This window comes from Gracilinanus agilis, chromosome 3 (genome assembly GCF_016433145.1).
Source record: "Gracilinanus agilis isolate LMUSP501 chromosome 3, AgileGrace, whole genome shotgun sequence".
Taxonomy (NCBI): domain Eukaryota; kingdom Metazoa; phylum Chordata; class Mammalia; order Didelphimorphia; family Didelphidae; genus Gracilinanus; species Gracilinanus agilis.
Genome location: NC_058132.1, coordinates 504,276,769 through 504,295,821, shown reverse-complemented (window position 1 = coordinate 504,295,821; position 19,053 = coordinate 504,276,769). Strand labels below are relative to the sequence as shown.

Sequence of the window (19,053 nt, the reverse complement as noted above, 5' to 3'; positions counted from 1 at the left end):
TCTCTTACAGCTTCTGCATCCATTAAGAACTAATAAAGGTTCATTTAATAGAATGAAAGTAAATATAGCTCCTACTTTATCTGTGTGACCCTGGGCAAGTCACTTAACCCTCATTGCCTAGCCCTTATTGCTCTTCTACAATGAAACCTATAGATAGTACTGATTATAAGATGGAAAGTAAGGCTTTAAAAAAAAAGAAGAAGAAAGATAGCTCTTGTGCCTCTGTCTCGATAGCACAGTCCATTGTTTACTACTGTCAAAGATGGTAAATCCAGTCCTCTAAATGTTCACTCAACACTATCAGTTATGTAGCAAAATCCTAATTTTCTGAATGTTGTCCCTATGTCTTGAAAGGATTCATAAGAGCTTCTCAAAGTTCATAAACTATGCTCTGGGGACATCTTGCCCCAGCCTATTGCTTACCATCATTGCTATCTTGTTATTTATTTCTCATGAGTAGAAATGTTATATATGGCATGGTGATTCCCATATTTCCACTAGTAGTCTTCTGGAGATAAAATAGTAGGGCGTTGGTGTAACAAAATCATAGAAAGGAATCTCAAGAGGGCACAAGATTCATCTCTCTGCACCTAAATCATGTTGAACTGATGGAAAAGACTGATGTTGTTGCTCTCCCTCTCCTATCCCCCAGAACAGCCTACCAGGACACTGTGATCTTCTCCCTCTGATGCACTCTGCTAAGCTAGATTCTGGAGAGAGTTTAGTGGTCATGGGAAAGAACAGTAGCACTCTTCCTCAGTCTCACCCCTGTCTACTTTGGCACCTTTTTCTTTAAAGATGAGAAATGGTGCCTCAGTGGCTGGTTGGCTAAGTTAATGTTATCTATGCCTATTCTTGGACTAGATATGAAAGCGATCTTATTCCAATTATATTTATTCATTTATTTGCCCCCAGGAGCCAAGGCCTCTCAACACTGGAAGGTGCCAGTTTTACTCAAGCGGGGTAGGATTCTTATATGACGTCTACCAGACTGAGGTAAACAAAAGCACCCTGGAATTCTTTTGCTTCATGTGCTGGTAACTTTACAAGTCTAACACATTTCCCTGTGTTCCTCCCTAAAAGAAACTGGAATGTTACAATTCTAGAAAGTTTTCCTACCCTTTCTCTAACTTTTGTCATGGTGGATAATTTATTTTCTGCAGTTGATTTTTTTTTTCTTAGCTAGCTTAAAAAAAATCAATTGTATTTATTTTGGCAATACAATTATTCACATTCCATCTCTGGTACATCATAGTCTCCTGGAAATTAATTTGTTCAGTTCTGTATGACTTTCTCTATGGGGATCATTATTTATTTTTTACTGATTTTAAGTATTGCAATAAATAGCTAAGACAATAAATTTACATTGGCTTAAGATGCTCTAACATCCAACATATTGACCTTCCATCATCCAAGAATGTCAATATTCTGCATAGTGATTTTTTTCCCCATTTCCAGAGACATCAAAATGCCAGAAATAATAAAGTGCATGACAAAACATTAATGCATTTCCTCTTGAAATATAAGACATTCATGCTTGGCTCTTTTGTTCCTTTCTTTTGCTTCTTTGCTGTCTATTGCTAGGTCTGTCAGTTTGAGTTAACATAGGCTAGTCGACCTGCTACAAACAAAAAAAGAGGAGGGATTCGTGGAAAGGAGAATGGAAAACAAATGACCCCGTGGTTTATGGGAAGCCAGATGTCCTTCACAATTTGTTCTTTGGCTCTGAAGAAACCACTGGAACTGCATCAAACTTCTTGATAGAGTATTTCAGAGAATAGATGTTTTGAAACTCATGTGTATTGGGGCTGTTGTAGGGAGGGAAGGGGAGAATGCTAAACCGGAACGATGTGCTTTGATGCAAAACGGTTCCCAGAGGGGTCCACCAAAGAAGGCTCATTAGCAGGGTTCCATCATTTCGAGGTCCCGAGAGTGTTCTCTTGGAATGAGACCCTGGGATACATTTTCTTCTCCTCTTAATTGCCCTTAGAGGGACATCCCTTCTGTGTTTACTAGAGCGGAACAACTAGTCATATTAAAGCACACAGACTCTTTACTATAATGTGGAGAAATCTTTGGGTTCAAATTCTATGCAAATTCTGTATAATAATAATAGAGCCAGAGTGGCAGAGGAGATAGAAGTCTAGACTCACTGTTGAGAAGACCTGGCCTCAAGTCTTATTTCTGATACACAACTGACTGTGAATCTGGGCAAGCCACTTAAGTTTTCCTTGTCTCCAGCAAACTTTTAAGACTATGAGTTGAAGAATAGTTATTGATCTGCTGTGGTTGAATAATGCTCCTGATGCTACTGAAATCATAGGTCCAGATAATAAATGAAAAAACAAAAAAACAAAACAGTGCAGCAAGGTGGCACAGTGGACAGAGAAGCAGATGTACCTGGATTTAAATATGACCTCAGATGCTTTCTAGCTGTGTGACCCTTGGCAAGTCACTTAACCTCATTTCCCTAGTCCTTGTCCTTCTGTCTTAGAGCTTTTATTAGGAGAGGAAGGACGGGTTTAAAAAACAAATATATTTCTAAATCACTTTGGGGGTGTTTAGGTATCACAGTGGATAGAGTGCCAGACCTGGAGTCTAGAAGACTCATCTTCCTATTTCAAATATGGTCTCAGACACTAGCTAGCTGTGTGTTCCTAGGCAAGTCACTTAACCCTGTTTGTCTCAGTTTCCTCATCTGGAAAATGAGCTGAAAAAGGAAATGGCAAACCAATCTGGGATCTTTGCTAGGTAAACCCCAAATGAAATCACAAAGAGTCAGACATGACTGAAACAACCCAACAATAACATAAATCACTTTGGGTTTCACCAAGTATTTCCTTTATAAAACAATCTGCAACGTTGGTATTGCAAATGTTATTGTTCTCATTTTATAGACGAGAAAATGAGACTTAGAGAGGTTGGGTTGCCCACATTCGCAACACAGGTACAGTTTTACATCTTTCAAACACTGATCATCCTTTCCCAGATTCTCCCTTTTTCATCCAATCAAATAAAAGTTCCTCCTAAAGCCTAGCCCATTGAGTTATTCTGTCATTCATTGGTCTTTGGCCTTTATTTACTTTTTATCATTAGGCTAACCATTTCTTTTAGCTCCCTTGGTCCCTGGAGAAAGCAGAGTTCCTTCCTGACTAAATCCCAGGTCTCCCTCTTGGTTTCCAGTTGAAGATTCCCTTTTGAAAGCTGAGTTATAATTTATTATTATTTTTATTATTACTATTACTATCGTAACTACTACTGCTTAGCCCAGTAGGTCTAAACATTTGAACTCCTTGCCAAGGAGAGAGATATGGCAGCTAAGTACAGTTTGGGATATAAAATCATTTGCTAAATCTTATGGAAGAAGAAGAGGGAAAACAGATGTCAGATTATTAATATGGGAGTCATTTCTGGATCAGTTGTCTGGGAATAGTAGATCATCAACGTTTCAGGACAAAACAGTACTTTCAATGGTGGAGATTAATTATTCAGTACTACTCCATGCCTGCGTGAGGGGTGGGGTTGGTAGGAGTTTAAGAGAGAAGAGAGATCCTAATCTTTGGATTCCCAGCTTTGAGAAAGAAGACATGTTTTCAGATTCCCTTCAGGTCTCTGAAGGGAGTGAGACTCTGGGAAGCAGCCAGTTTGTAGAGGGGTTAGCACCCAATCATGTCACTAGCCTCTGCTTGCTTCACTAGGGACTAAGGGAATTCCCCCTTCAATGAGATATGGGAATCTCCTTCTCAGTTTCATTGAGCTATCTTGCTCCCAATGAGAGGGCTCAGTCCATTCTCTGTATTATCTGGACTATAGTCTCACCTGTATACCTTCTCTGATTTCTAGTAACTATGTATAATTTAGAACTGTCCTAATCTTACCCATTTAAATAAACCATGTATGCTGATAAACAGGGACTAGATAAACAAGCAGATATGAAGAGAGAATATCACTATTTCCTGTAAAACTTTAGATGATAAAAGACAATCACCACAGTGATTCAAGTTCCCTTGAGTGGGAGGAACTACCTCAGCTAGCAAATATGATCCTTTTTTTAAAGTAGCAACATAGTAGTTAAGGGCAATGCCTGTTTAGGTATAAATTTATTTGAAAAAAATTATGGAGAAGGATGGTAGGAGAGTATGAGTAGTATTGCTTCATAAAGGAGTAAGAAGTGTTGGAGGAGAAGAACAAGTATGCAGAAACTTTTTGTGAAACTAAATCAAGACAGTATTTAGTATGAAACTGTGGAAATACAATAAATGTGAAAATGCGGGGGGGATCTAATGTTTCTAAAACAAATCATCTCTCCATTGATGACATTCGAGGTCACTAAATTTTGACTCTAGCATCATAAACCCCAGTTTGCTATATGAAGAACTAGCAATAACATCATAGAAAACAAAGATGGAAAGAACAGTAGAACCAGACTAAGTATTTGAAAGTGAAGTTCAAGCTGGAGGTGGTACAATTTGGAAACTATTGAGGGATTGATTCTCAAATATCTGGGGGAAATATCTGGAGGGAAACTATCTGGGGGAAAGAATTCAGACAACTGCTAAAAATTACAAACAGTATTACCATTGGAGGGGAAAACCCTCCCACAACTGAAAGTACTTCAATAACTACGAACTCATATGGCTAGTTTCTCATTTGTTTTTCTTTGTTTTTGTTGTTCAGTTGTTTCAGCCCCATTGTGATTGCATTTTGGGGGTTTTCTTGCAAACATATGGGAGAGGTTTGACATTTCCTTCTCCAGCTCATTTACAGATGAGGAAACTGAGGCACACAGGGTTAAGCGACTTGCCCAGGGTCACATAGCTAGTATCTGAGGCCAGATTTGAACTCAGGAAGATGAGTCTTCCAGATTCCAAGTCCAGTGCTCTATCCATTGTGCCACCTGGCTGCCCCCAATTGTTTGTTGACTTCTAAAAGAAATTATCTCAGTAGAACAAGATGGAACCTTAAAGATTCTCATCAAACAAGGTTTCAGCCATGCATATGTTAAGATCATCTTGATGATGTTCAACAACAGTGGTAATTGTTTGATGACTCTTATCATTAACATCAAGCTGTATTAAATCAAGAGATTTAATGTTTGCCGGAGGTGTTTGTCACAATCATGGAGGATGTCCCATGTAAAGGCTCAATGGAATTGGAAATCCCTACAGACTGGGAGGTTTTCCATATGTCCCTGTTTGTGGATGACATCGTACCAATTACTTAAAGCCTTGAAACATTACAGAGAGTCTTAAATGAAATTCATAATCATTCTAAAGGAGATGGCTTAATTCTCCTAACAGGAAAAGCTGAGTAGGTGAAAAATGCCTATAGTCTAAGCTATGAAATGCAACACAGGTGAGATGATCCATAGATTTGATACTTCAGAACACATAACTGGGACACTGTGCAAGAACAATAAGCTGAACCCCAAATTGAATTGGAACAAGAGAAGATGTAGGATTATCTATGGGAAATTTCATAATATACTTCTCACAGCCATCCAACTTCTCTAAAACAAAGTCTTTCCAAATACTAATATTCTTCTGGTGATTATCTATGAATCATGGAATTCTTTAGTCTCCCAAATATCAAAATCATGGGTCACACAAAGGGAGTTATTTCTCTTGGGCTTGTTATACTTCCCTTCCCTTTATCTTTTACCAGATAACAATATCTCCCAAACAACAGCACAACTACAACTTAATGTTCCCAGGATAAATATCATCTTGAAAAGATGGAAGCCTCAAAGTCATAGCATCCTAGAATTGGAAAGGGGCCTTGTTAAAGATGATCTAGTTCGTTGTCTTCTAGCTAAGGCCTGAACTCACTCTAAAACAAATGTTATTTGCCTGGGGTCCTTGTTCAGATTTCAAGGGTCCTATGGAAGGGGAAATGGCATCTCTACACTAATCTTGGATTCCCCTCGTCATCAGAGGAATTTAGTTTGAGGTATTTAAAAACATGATTCTGAGTAATTGGCCATAGGCTTTATCAGACCACCAAAGGGATCTATGACACAATAGAATATTAAGAACCCCATTCACTCAGAATGTCAAGAAATTGGAATTATGCTCAAATAATTCGAATAAACGTAATTATTAATAAATATATTAATATAACACACATTATATAATAGCTTCCAAACTAGTCACATTACCTCTAATAATTTTAAGAGTAATGATAATCCTGAGTCACTTAACTCTAATTGCCTAGCCTTTACTACTCTTCTGCCTCAGAACAAATACTTAGTATTGATTCTAAGACAACATAAACATGGTAAAAAATAATAACAAGCACTTATGTAGCATTTAAAGGTTTATTTAAAAAATTTTTTTAAACCCTTAAATTCTGTGTATTGGCTCCTAGGTGGAAGAGTGGTAAGGGTGGGCAATGGGGGTCAAGTGACTCGCCCAGGGTCACACAGCTGGGAAGTGTCTGAGGCCAGATTTGAACCTAGGACCTTCTGTCTCTAGGCCTGACTCTCAATCCACTGAGCTACCCAGCTGCCCCCCATTTAAAGGTTTATAAAGCATTTTGCAATTGTTATTTCTTTTTATCCCCACAACAACTTTGGGAGATAGATATTATTATCTTTCCCATATGGGGAAACTGAGGCAGACAAGTTATATGACTTGCCCAGGGTTACACAGTTAGTATCTGAGGTCTGATTTGAAGTTAGATTTTCTGGTGGGTAGAGCACTCTCTATCTGGTAGGTAGAGCACTATCCATTGTGCCACTCCCTAAGAAAAAAAAACTATGTCCTCAAGAAATTTACAGTTTACCTCAGGACACAATGTGTATGTGTACAGGTATAGACAGCATGGATGAGAGATAATGGGGGGACAGGGTAAATATTTTTTATCTCACTCAGATGAACTTTTCAAACAATCTAATTACTGCTATATATGTCTGTAAGCTCTCTGTGCCACTCAGATGTCTCCCATTTCTAATGAAATTCTTTAGGGCAGCTGGGTAGCTCAGTGGATTGAGAGTCAGGCCTAGAGATGGGAGGTCCTAGGTTCAAATGTGGCCTCAGCCACTTCCCAGCTGTGTGACCCTGGGTGAGTCACTTGACCCCCAATACCCACCCTTACCAGTCTTCCACCTAAGAGCCATTACACAGAAGTTAAGGGTTTAAAAATAAATAAATAAATAAAATTTTAGAAAAGACAGCAACAAATAAATAATTAAATTCTTTACCTAGCTACTAAAATGTTTCCCGGGGAACAAATCTTACCAGATAAGATTCTACTCTAAGATTCAAACTACTTACTTCTTGATTAATAAAAATATAAATGTTAATAAAATGAGTAACAACGTGTTAGTGAAATGAATAACAATACTTCTTCTCTGTGCCTATCACCACTGTGTACTCTTTTCTAGATTTTACTTTCTTCACTTTGCATCATTTCATATAAGTCTTCCAATACAGAATAGCTTTTCAAGGATCAGTGAAGATGGATTCCAGGTGCAGAAAGCCTCTGAAGGAGTCCTGTTAACAAGTAGAATCTTTGTAGTCTTAGGACTATAGGAACACAGATTTTAGGGCAGGAAGGGACCTAAGAGGTCCTGAAATCTAACCCCTTCATTTTACACTATATACTCTATGGGCAGCTAGGTGGTAAAGTGTCTAGAGTGCTAGGTCTGAAGTCAGGAAGACTATATTCATGAGTTCAAACCAGTCTCAGACACTTAATAGCTATGTGATCCTGGTCAAGTCACTTAACCCTGTTTGTTTCGGTTACTCATCTGTAAAAGACCTGGTGAAGGAAATGGCAAACCATTCCAGTATCTTTGCCAAAGAAAACCCCAAATGGGGTCATGAAGAGTTGGACACGACTGAAAATGACTGAAGGGCAACAACACGTGTTGTGCCTCTCTTGAAACTGTTTTCACAATATTATTTTCTCTTCTTGTCAAATGTACTTGGAAGCATAGAAAAGTTGGACTTTTGGGGGGTATTCTGTAAAGTCATACTATTATCAAAGGCATTCTCATTCTTTCTGCAGCTCCAATAAGCAGAAATGGTCTAGAGATAATCTACTTGTATTATATAACAATTAGTGGTCTTCATCAAATAAAAATGACAAAAGTGCCCCACACTTTAAGGGCCATTAAAATGATTTCTCATCTGGATGAAGCATGTAACTTGAAAGCACTTAGATCATCCCAATGTCTGTCTGCTTTCTCAAGTCTGTTTAAATGGGCTTTTTCATTGTTTGTGTCCAAGAGTTTGTCCTCCAATTTGGTGGTGGTTGGTTTTTTTTTTCCTGTTTGTTTTCTCCCAGAGAATTAGGCTTACTATTTTCTGTGTAAAAGGGAAAGGGGGAACAGCTAAGTTTTAAAAGAGATAGAAAGCACGATGTGGCCAAAGTATATAAGCTTTAGCTTCAGTAATTGACCTTTCAGTGAAGAGACTGAATTAATTTCTTTAAGTGTTGACTGATTTGATCTATACTGGCCAGATTTGCCATAAGTTTCCTTCTAAGAAGCACTTTAAAAAAAATTCATGGTTGCAATCTCCATCTACAGTGATCTTTGAGCCCAAGAATACAAAATCTGACACTGATTCCATTTCTTCTCCCTCTACTTGCCAGCAAGTGCTGGGATTAGTTGCCAAGAACCCATCATGCAGGGTTGTTGTGAAGATCAAATGAAATAATATTTGTATTAATAATCAATAAAATTATTAATTATTAATTATTTAATGATAATTAATAAAAAGTGCTTAAGAAAATTCATGGTACATAGTAGGTACTACAGAAATTCTTATCTCATCAAAGCAATAAATTGTTCAAGTTTAATACTTTGCAAATTCTTTAGGGTTTTAGAACATTTCATCATGTTCTCTCTTTACATATAGGAATACTTTTGTCTTCTTGGATGTTTATATCTTTACTTCTGTCTTTATTTTGTACATATTTGTGTAAGGAAAATTAGCGTTTATATATTACCAACAATACTTGCTATTGGTTTTAAATGTATATTTTTTATTGTTTCAAAGAAGGATATTTCAAAGCCTATGCATTTTAGATTTTGTAATATGTGTACTATCATTTGTAAAAGATATTTTGGTATCTACTAAATTAATCAAGTATTTTTTCCTGTTTCTTATATTATTGCTTATATAATTATTTTCTAATAAAGAAATAATCTTTCATCGTCAAAAAAAAAAAAGACATAGAAAGAGTAAAGGAGCTAATAGACATTTCCCTTGAAAGAAAACCTTGATGCCTCCAAGTAGGTAGAAATTCCTGATGTATGGGAAGCTGAAGGTGCCACCTTTTAAAAAATTATTTTAAAAATTATTTATTTATTTGTTACATTGAAATTCCTGGGTACCTTCCACCTTTCCACACCGTAGAAAGGAACATTTTACCAAAATATATGTGTATATGTAAAATTATGTCTTACTTGTTTCTAATTTATCAGTTTTTTCTCTGGAGGTAGATACAGAAAACTCATTCTTCAAACAATATTTCTTTTGTTGAATATAATGTTTTCTTAGTTCTGTTCATTTCACTTTCCATAATTTCATGTAGGTCTTTCTATGTTTCTCTAAAATTAACATGCTCTTCATTTCCTTTGGCACAATCATATGCCACAACTTGTTTAGCCATTTCCTAAATGGTAGGCATCTCCTCAGTTTCCAGAACATATAGGTGCTTTTCCCTTTTTCCTGATCACCTTAGGAAACAGAACTTATAATGGTATTCTTGGGTCAAAGAGTATACACAGTTTTATAACTCCCTGGGCATAATTCCAGTTATGATGGTTGAATTAGTTCACAGTTCCACCAATAGTGCATTAGTGTTCCCAGTTTTCCACATCCTCTCCAATATTTGTCATTTTGCCATTTTGTCATTTTTGTAATTATTTTTTCTGTAGCAGAGTAGGAAGTGTGACAAAGATGGAAATGGCTGACATAACTAAAATGTTTTCTCTGCTTATAGGTGACCTGCCACTCCTTGACAAGCAAGTGCCAGCTAAAAGTGAAAAGTAATACATGTTACTGCTGTGACTTATACAACTGTGAGAAGTAAGTGCCCTCTCCCCATACCTCACCACCCTTCTCTCACACATACACCCTCCTAGCATCTCGGGAAAGTGATTGAGGGGAGCAGCTGGGTAGCTGGGTAGCTCAGTGGATTGAGAGTCAGACCCAGAGACAGGAGGTCCTAGGTTCTGGCCTCAGACACTTCCCAGCTGTGTGACCCTGGGCAAGTCACTTGACCCCCATTACCCACCCTTACCACTCTTCCACCTAGGAGCCAATACACAGAAGTTAAGAGTTTAAAAAAAAAAAAGTGATTGAGGACTAGCTAAGAGACTTCCACTGCTACTTGCTTCAAAAACAGCCAAATTGCATCAATCTCAGTTCTCCTTGCCTATTCCAACCTTGCCAGTTCCTTTTTTCATATAGAATTGGTCATTCTCTGAGGAGCAGGCTGGGCAGCTTTCTATGGTGCCACCGTAGGCTAGAGTTCCAGGTATGGTAGATCATTGTTGTTCTCCTTTGGCAGTACAATAGGCAAATAGAGAAGGTTGGGTCCTTGCAGAAGACCAGGTAGAAGCTATGCCATCCTTGGGTGGACACCTACATATTGAGCGTAGACATCAAGTGATCAATCTTATATGTTCATAGGTTCTAGAATTGTAAGGGATCTTTACTGGTCATCCTGATAAGACCTCAACAGTGAAGTTGCCATATTCTAGTCCAGGAGTTCTATTTCTTCTATGTATATCCCATACATTTTCTAGATGAGTTTATAGTTAAAATGTGCAAATGAATGACTTTTCCAATTTACCTGCTTTTACTGATGGTGTGAACTAATTGTTGAGTTATTTCAGTCGTAACTGACTCTTCACAGCCTTATTTGGAGTCTTCTTGGCAAAGATACTGGAATGGTTTGCCATTTCCTTCTCAAACTCATTTTACAGATGAAAGAATTGAGGCAAGCAGGTTAGGTGATTTCCTCAAGGTCAGACAGTCAGTCTTGCCCAATGTGAACTTGACAAATGGTAAAACAAAACAATGACAACAACAAAACTATGCTATTCCCCTTGCCCCACAATGCTCCACTTACAAGCAGAATATGTGCCTTCTTTATGTAATTTTCCACATGAGGATTCCCTGCATGAATCCAGATCAAAGCTTATAGCTGTCTAAGGCTTGGTAGGTAAGTCTTAGTGAGCTTCCTGAAGTATGTAGACATTAGGAGATTTGCTCAAGGTCAGTCAACACATAAGTGTCAATGGTAGGATTTGAATCTAGAACTTCCTAACTCTTAGCTCAATATCTTATTCACTATGTCTTCCTGCCTTTTAAGAATATCAAAGTGGAAACTGGTAGGCAAGCCCACCTGCCCCATCAAAACTGGAGTGTTCCATGAGACATCACTTCTTGAGGAGTTCTCCAGGGGACTGATTATAGGGTCATAGTTTTTGAGCTCAAAGGGACTTTTAGAGGCCATTTATTCCAACCTTCTCAAACAGAGTGAGGAAATGACTGTCCAAAGTCACACAAGAACTCTCAGGGAAGTCCTAGCAGAAAATTACTTTTTAAATCATTAAAAGGAAGAAAGTTCTTTGTCTGCAAAGTATTGTATTAAAGAAGATGGGTAGAGGACTTTGTGAGAGATATTTGCTGCCCATTGATTGGCAGAAGCCAGGCTCTGCAGAATTTATATGCTGCTGTGGCTGAAGATCTATTGGTTTTTGCATAAAGTACTTTATTACTGAAAAAATGAGGAAAAAATAAAGTTCTTTTTATAGTATTGTAAATTTTCATTGATCTGTATTATTGGCCAGCTTTTTATTGATTTAAATATATAAAACATATACCTAAATGTAAATGATATTTAAATATATAATTATTTATATATAACATAAATATAAATATACTGACATTACATATGATAATATAGAAATTGAATTATATAGCATATTGTTTTAGCATATATCATATTAATGAATTAAATATATTTTAATGCATTCATTATATCAGAATACTGCCATGAAGAATGCAATGTGAATTTAGGCTTTTAAGCAAAATAAGTGTTATTTGCTGGATTATCAATGTGCAGGACCCCAGCAATGGGTGAATTAGGTATCCTATCCATGTTTTGAAGAGGTCTTAAAGATTCCTACCACCTAACCCCTTCCCCCCATTACCTCTCATTGAATCTGAAACTGTCATATTTGAATCATTTCTTTGGGGCTGATGGATTGACTCAAAATCAGTCAACTGAACAAAAATCAGAGATTGAGAGCTAGAAGCATCTTTAGGGATCATCTAATACAAGCACCTCATTTTACAGATGAAGAAACATAGACCCAGAAAAAATAAATGACTTACCTAAGGCCATATAGGTAGCAAGTCTAGGGCATCTAGGAGGTGGAGAGGTGTGAGATTTGAAGTCAGGAAGGTTGGAGTTCCAATTCTGCCTCAGACATTTACTAATTGTATGACTGAGCAAATCACTTCATTAATCTGTGTCTCTGTTTCCTTATTTCTAAAATGGAGATAATAAAAGCACCTGTTTCACAGGATTGCTGTGTGGCTCACAGAGTTAACAAATGCAGAACACTTTGCAAACCTTAAGGCAATATGTGAGTGCTAGCAGTTACTATTATTATTTTTATTATCATTATTAAGTAATAGAGTGGGAATTCTCCCCTGTTCTTTTCACCCATGGTGCTTTTGCTTTTCTTTCTGAGCACACAATTTCTCATTCATTCTGTTTCTTCTCTCCTCCTAACTCATGTTCTTCTCTTCCTTCTGTCCCAAGATTCTCAGATATTGTGGATCTAGAGGCTGTTTTTCCTATGTGTTATTGTCCCTTCTGTGCACCACCCTGGGCACTTTGCTGCTTCCTCATTCCTCTCAAAGTACAGTGATCCTCTTGGGCTAATGTTCTATTTTCTGTTGCTTCAGACCTTTCTTCCAATTTAGGGGCATGAGATATGATGGTAGCCTGGGGAGTCTTAAGCATTGGACATGAACACTAACCTAAATTTCCAGCAGAGTGAGTGTGTGTGTGTGTGTGTGTGTGTGTGTGTGTGTGTGTGTGTGTGTGTGTATGAGAGAGAGAGAGAGAGAGAGAGAGAGAGAGAGAGAGACAGAGAGAGACAGAGAGAGACAGAGAGAGACAGAGAGAGACAGACACACAGACACACAGGCACACAGACACACAGACACACAGAGATGGAGACACAGAGACAGAGACAGAGACACAGAGACAGACAGATACAGAGACACAGAGATGGAGACGGAGATGGAGACAGAGAGACAGAGAGAAACAGAGATAGAGATACAAAGACAGAGACACAGACACAGACACAGAGACAGACAGATACAGAGACACAGAGAATGAGACAGAGATGGAGACAGAGAGACAGAGAGAAACAGAGAGATAGAGATACAAAGACAGAGACAGAGACAGAGACAGAGACAGAGACAGACACAGAGAGAGTGCACACACTAGGGGATTCAGTGGATTAAGAACCAGGCTCAGAGAAAGAAAGTCCTGGTTTCAAATCTGATATCAGGCACTTCCTAGCTTGACCCTCATTACCTAGCCTTTACCCTTCTCCTGCCTTGGAACCAATACCTGTATTGATTCTAAAAGGTGAAGTTTTTAGAAAAAAATGAGTATGTGCATGTGAAATGAAAATTGATTAATATATAGAATGTGGTTAAGGACTGCACTCATGAATTCCGTTGGTGTGGGGAACTCTCAAGTGAGGAAACTCCCTCATGTCAGGCAGGTCAGGCAATCACACCATCAGTACGTATCACAGCAAGGATTTGAATGCAGATCTTTTCTTTGAGCTTGGTTCATTATATGGTAGGATTTCATTTTAGGTATATTCAACACACATGAATTAACACATACATGATTGGCAATAAAAAAATAAAGGAAGAAAAATATATGCAATTTTAAAAAATTAATTACATGCTAAATCTTGCACCATTTCCCCAAACTCTGTAAAGTCTCACAGCAGTTCACCCAATCACTCTCATTCTCACCCTGAGAAATGTTACTTTGAGTCATTACATTGTTTTGCACCAAACATTAATTCTTGCATCAGTCTTTGTCTGGAGCTCTTACTTGTTCTGAGTCAGAACAATGCTTCTCTTTGTTTCATTAACTCTATTTAGTTATTAATAATGGCCCCAAAGTACAAGAGTAGTGATGCTGCTAGTTTTGATAAGCTCAAGAAAAGTTGTAAAGTGCCTAGATATGTTCATATAAGAAATATTTATTAAATAATGGGGTTCACCCTTATGCTCAATTTTCAACTTACACGAGGGATCTTAGAGCATATTGGTTGCATAAAACAAGATGTGTTCTTCAAGGGTATAAACTAACTTTTGCCTTTCTTTATCACTAAGACTTAGCACAGTGTATGGCACATTATAGGCACTTAATAAGGTTTTTTTAGCTGATTAATTCATTGTGACTACACTACACCACGCTGAATTTCTTAGATGTGATATGAGAGATTGTCAACTTCCATAACATTTATCTGTGCTAAAAAAAAATAACTTGGGAAAGAGAATAATTTAAAACTTGATCTGGGGGGTTCTTTTTTGGGTGGGAGAGGACCTGGGAATGGGGGTATATGGGATTGAGTTCACTGTTGTAAGAAACTCCTCAGGGGTGGGGTGGGGCAGCTGGGTAGCTCAGTGGAGTGGATTGAGAGCCAGGCCTAGAGACAGGAGGTCCTAGGTTCAAATCCGGCCTCAGACACTTCCCAGCTGTGTGACCCTGGGCAAGTCACTTGACCCCCATTGCCCACCCTTACCACTCTTCTGCCTTGGAGCCAATACACAGTATTGACTCCAAGTCAGAAGGTAAGGTTTTAAAAAAAAGAAAAGAAAAGAAAAGAAAAGAAAAGAAAAGAAAAGAAAAGAAAAGTAACTTCTCAGTGAGTGACTTGCCCAGGGTTGCATATGCAGGAGGCGTCAGAGGTGGAATATAAACTCGAGTCTTCCTGATTCTAAGGGTAGTTCTCTGTTCCTTATCCATGCTACTTCTCATGATTAAACTAAAGTCATTAATTGCAGTCACTTAATAGAACTGCTAACCATTTTTGATTGGTTGCTGTATGCATAATATATAAGGCATACAATGTATATCAAATGGATTTTGTTGTAAGTTATAGTTGATTACAACACTAAATTCAATGTGTTTCTAGTCACCTGTTGGTTGTGTAACAATTGTTCTCATCTGAAACAATTAGAAGATACAAATGCCATTTTCCCTTTACATCATACAGCACAGAACACTCTACCAGTTACTATGAATTTATTGGAGTCAGTGGCTGTCAGGATGTGGTCCACCTTTACCGTTTGCTGTGGACCTCAACAGTGCTGAACATCATTGGTTTGTTTCTGGGGATTCTCACAGCAGCTGTCCTGGGGGCCTTTAAAGACATGGTGAGTTGGGCGATTCTCCCTCTTGACCTACATTGTGTAGGTCCAGAATGCAAATGAAGGAACAGAAACTAACCTAACACACTCTCTCTCTCTCTCTCATACACACACACTGTTTTCCATGGGGTGGTTAAAAATGAGTCTTTGTGAAATTGTGCCTCAAGAAAGACACAATTTTAAGAGCATTGGACATGGAATCCAAAAAGCTGAGCTCAATTCAAAAAAAGTGTCTATTAAATGGGCCCTTTGTCTAGAACCCTATATCTAATAGTCAGAGATGCAAAACTTTGATAAAATATGTCACTGCTCCCAGAGAGCTTACAAATATACGTGCCAATAATAAAATCATATGAAAAGGACATTTCAGAGAAGTAAAGAAATTACTGTGTGACTTTACAGTGGGAAAGAGTCTTTATTGAAAGAGGGTAAAAGGGAAATGGTGCCAGAGATTTGGCACCATTTGAGTTGGGCTTAATATCATGGAATAAAATATTTAGAACTAGAAAGGACCTTAGAAATCATCTAACACAACTTAATCTTACTGATAAATGTAGCTAGAAGTTGATAGAACACTGGCCTTGGAATCAGGAAGACTCATCCTAATGAGATCACACCCTAATTCAGACATTTATTGTGTCTGTGTGATCCTGGGCAACTAACCCTGTTTGCCTCAGTTTCCTCATTTGTAAAATGATCTGAAGAAGGAAATGGCAAACCACTCCAGTATCTTTGCCAAGTAAACTCCAAATGGAGTAAGGAAGAGTCAGATATGACTGAAAAGAAAAAGAGAAAATGACAACAAATAGCTAGGAATGCCGAGGTGTTAAACGCAAGACCCAACTACATACAAACCCTCAGTGCTCTAAGTTTAATTTAAAGAATACATTTATTAAGTGGGTACTTTGTGTAAAGCATTTTGCTTAATAGTGAGAGATGAAATGCCTTGAAAAAACATATCACTGCTCTTAGAGATCTTACAGACACATTTAGCAATAATTAGATTATATGAAAAATTCATCTGAGAGAGGTAAAAAACATTTACCCTGTCCCCCCATTATCTCTTATCCATGTTGTCTATACCTGTACACATACATGTTGTGTCCTGAGGTAAACTAAATTTGTTGAGGATATGGGGAAGATTTTACATTTGTAAAAGCAGCTAGGTGGTGTGGTAAGTGAAAGATAAAATGACTGAGGAAACAAAGATCTGAGCTTTTAAGCATATTAATTTATTGAGCAATGCATGCCAATTGCATAACAAATTGGTTCTAGGCCTTCCTCAGCTTTGGCACTAGACCCTGAATACAGAGGGAGTTGGGCTTTTATGCACTAAGAGCAATTAATTAAATAAGACCAATTAATTAAAACAAAACAATTAACTAGGATGCAAAATTAGCTACTCTGATTTCTAATTGTAGGAAAGATTAGAGTCTTTCCAAGTTGGGAGGGAGAGAACAAAGAGGTACAACTCCCTGAAATCAGAAAAAGAGGTGTCTTGCTGCCCCCTCCCAAGTGTTCGTATTCAATTAAAGGAAGATGGAAACAATAACTGATTAACCAGGATGAGATCAATTTTCATTTAAGTTATATGGGTTCTGTGGCATGTGAAAGATGAAATGACTGAGGAAACAAAGATTTGAGCTTCCAAGCGTCAGATAATTTATTAAACCATGCGTGCCCATTGCATAACAAAATGGGACCAATCGAATCCCCTCAATTCTTGAGATGTGGAATTGTGAGAAAATTCCTTGCATCAACCTTTGAATTTGACTGGATTTCTGGTCGGCATAGTTTAGGTCCTTAGTTAAGGGTCTCTAAGCAACAGGTCGAAGTTGTCCAGCTTCCCAGCCATGTAGGGCTAGGTTCAAACAGTGAAATAAGTTTTCTCACAATTCCCACCATTAAGTAAAGTTTTCTCACAAGACAGAAATTGGATTCGATCCTTAATTGAATAGAAAGGAAAGAGAGGTCGATCCAGAATTGAGTCAGAAGATAGTTGATGTGGTTCACTCTATTCCCACTACCACTTGCTGGTGTAAGTCTTTTAGTTCCCTCAGTTTTCTAATCAGAATTATTTCATCTTTCTCCTGCCACAATAGCACAGTGGATAGAGTACTGGGCCTCGAGTCTGTTAGACCTGAATTCAGACCAGCCTCAGACATTCTCAGACATTTATTGTGTGAATCAGGCAAATCACTTAACACCTGTTTGCTTCAGTTTCCTCTTCTATAAAATGGGGATAATCAGAGTACCAGGATTATTATGAGGATCTATTGAAATAATATTTGTAAGGTGCTTAGCACAGTACCTGGCACATAGTAAGTGCTATATAAATGGTAGCTATTATTCTTTGCAGGTCCATTGCTTAACACATAAAAATCACTTAATGCCTGGCTGATTGATTGATTGATTCTTCCTAATCACTCTGGGGAAAGAGTTGAAGGGAACAAATCACTCTGTGACATTGCATTTTGTTAACACATTTTCCATTCTCTGAACCAGATACCGCTATCCCAAATGGCCTATGGTTCTGCACCTCCTCCTCAAATTCTCTACAATCCAGCCCAGCAGATCTTGACATATGCAGGATTTTATCCTTCTACAACACCACTACCTTCCTACTCATCCTACCCTTTACCTCTTCAGGTACGGTACCTTCAAATTTTGCTCTTAATAGTCACCTAGCAGAAAATCAAATATACATTCATGCCAAAGAAGTCATTTAAGCCAATAGTGGTAAAGGAGGAAAGAGGAAGAACTTGGTATGCCCCTGCTTTGATGGTTAGATCACTCATCCTCCTTTAACATTTACTTAAATTAATGGATGACAAAGCCAATATAATGAAGAAAAGGAAGAACTTAGATCTCTAACTTTTGAGGATTAAATCAGGATGGACAACAACAGTCTTTCATTAAACCTCCTTTGGTGCTTCTTCCTGTCAGAAACGAAATAGTAGGCTCAGTGGGTCACGGTGTGAGTTGGTTTGGCATTTCCAGGTTTTGCTGATTTGGTGGCAGATCCAGAAGCAAGAGAGAAGAAATTGCTTCCATAGCCCATGAACAACTCTTCTTAGAGGCTTGCCAAAGTTGAGAACCAGAAATATTGGAATCCTGTAATGGGATGCCCCGGGTGTTTACAATCTCTCTTACGATGGTAATAATGTATACTACTATCAAACAATTTGCTTTGCAGTACTGGTGAGGCAGGTACTTCAGTCTTAGTATGGGAAAATTAGGGAGAAAGTTTTTAGTAGGATCCAAAGTCTTGAATCTCAATAATTACTATTCTTTCCTTCCCATAGTTCCACAAGCACTTTTGTCTTTCTGTGTTCTTTGGTTTCAGGACCCTCTTTCTATGGTAATGGTAGAATCAAATACCAATCTACTTCCCTGCTGCTCCATTTACTGTTCCTGTAACTTTATTTTTTTTTAAAAGCCCTTACCTTCTGCCAGCATCAATTCTAAAAGAGAAGACTGGGAAGGGCTAGGCAATGGGGGTAAGTGACTTCCCCAGGATCACACAGCCAGGATGTATCTGAGGCCAGATTTGAATTCAGGTCTTCCTGATTCCAGGTCTGGCCCTCTATTAACTAAGCTACCTAGTTCCCTC

General features: G+C 38.0%; 1 protein-coding gene across 1 annotated transcript in view; it reads left to right on the top strand.

The window, feature by feature from the left end:
- TMEM255B (transmembrane protein 255B) overlaps window positions 1-19,053 on the top strand; it is a 103,158-nt gene that overhangs the window by 75,793 nt on the left and 8,312 nt on the right. The window contains exons 5-8 of the mRNA XM_044669323.1: window positions 916-996; window positions 9,955-10,040; window positions 15,287-15,446; window positions 17,946-18,089. Coding sequence (XP_044525258.1) covers window positions 916-996; window positions 9,955-10,040; window positions 15,287-15,446; window positions 17,946-18,089 — 471 coding nt within the window. The remainder of the gene's footprint in view (window positions 1-915; window positions 997-9,954; window positions 10,041-15,286; window positions 15,447-17,945; window positions 18,090-19,053) is intronic.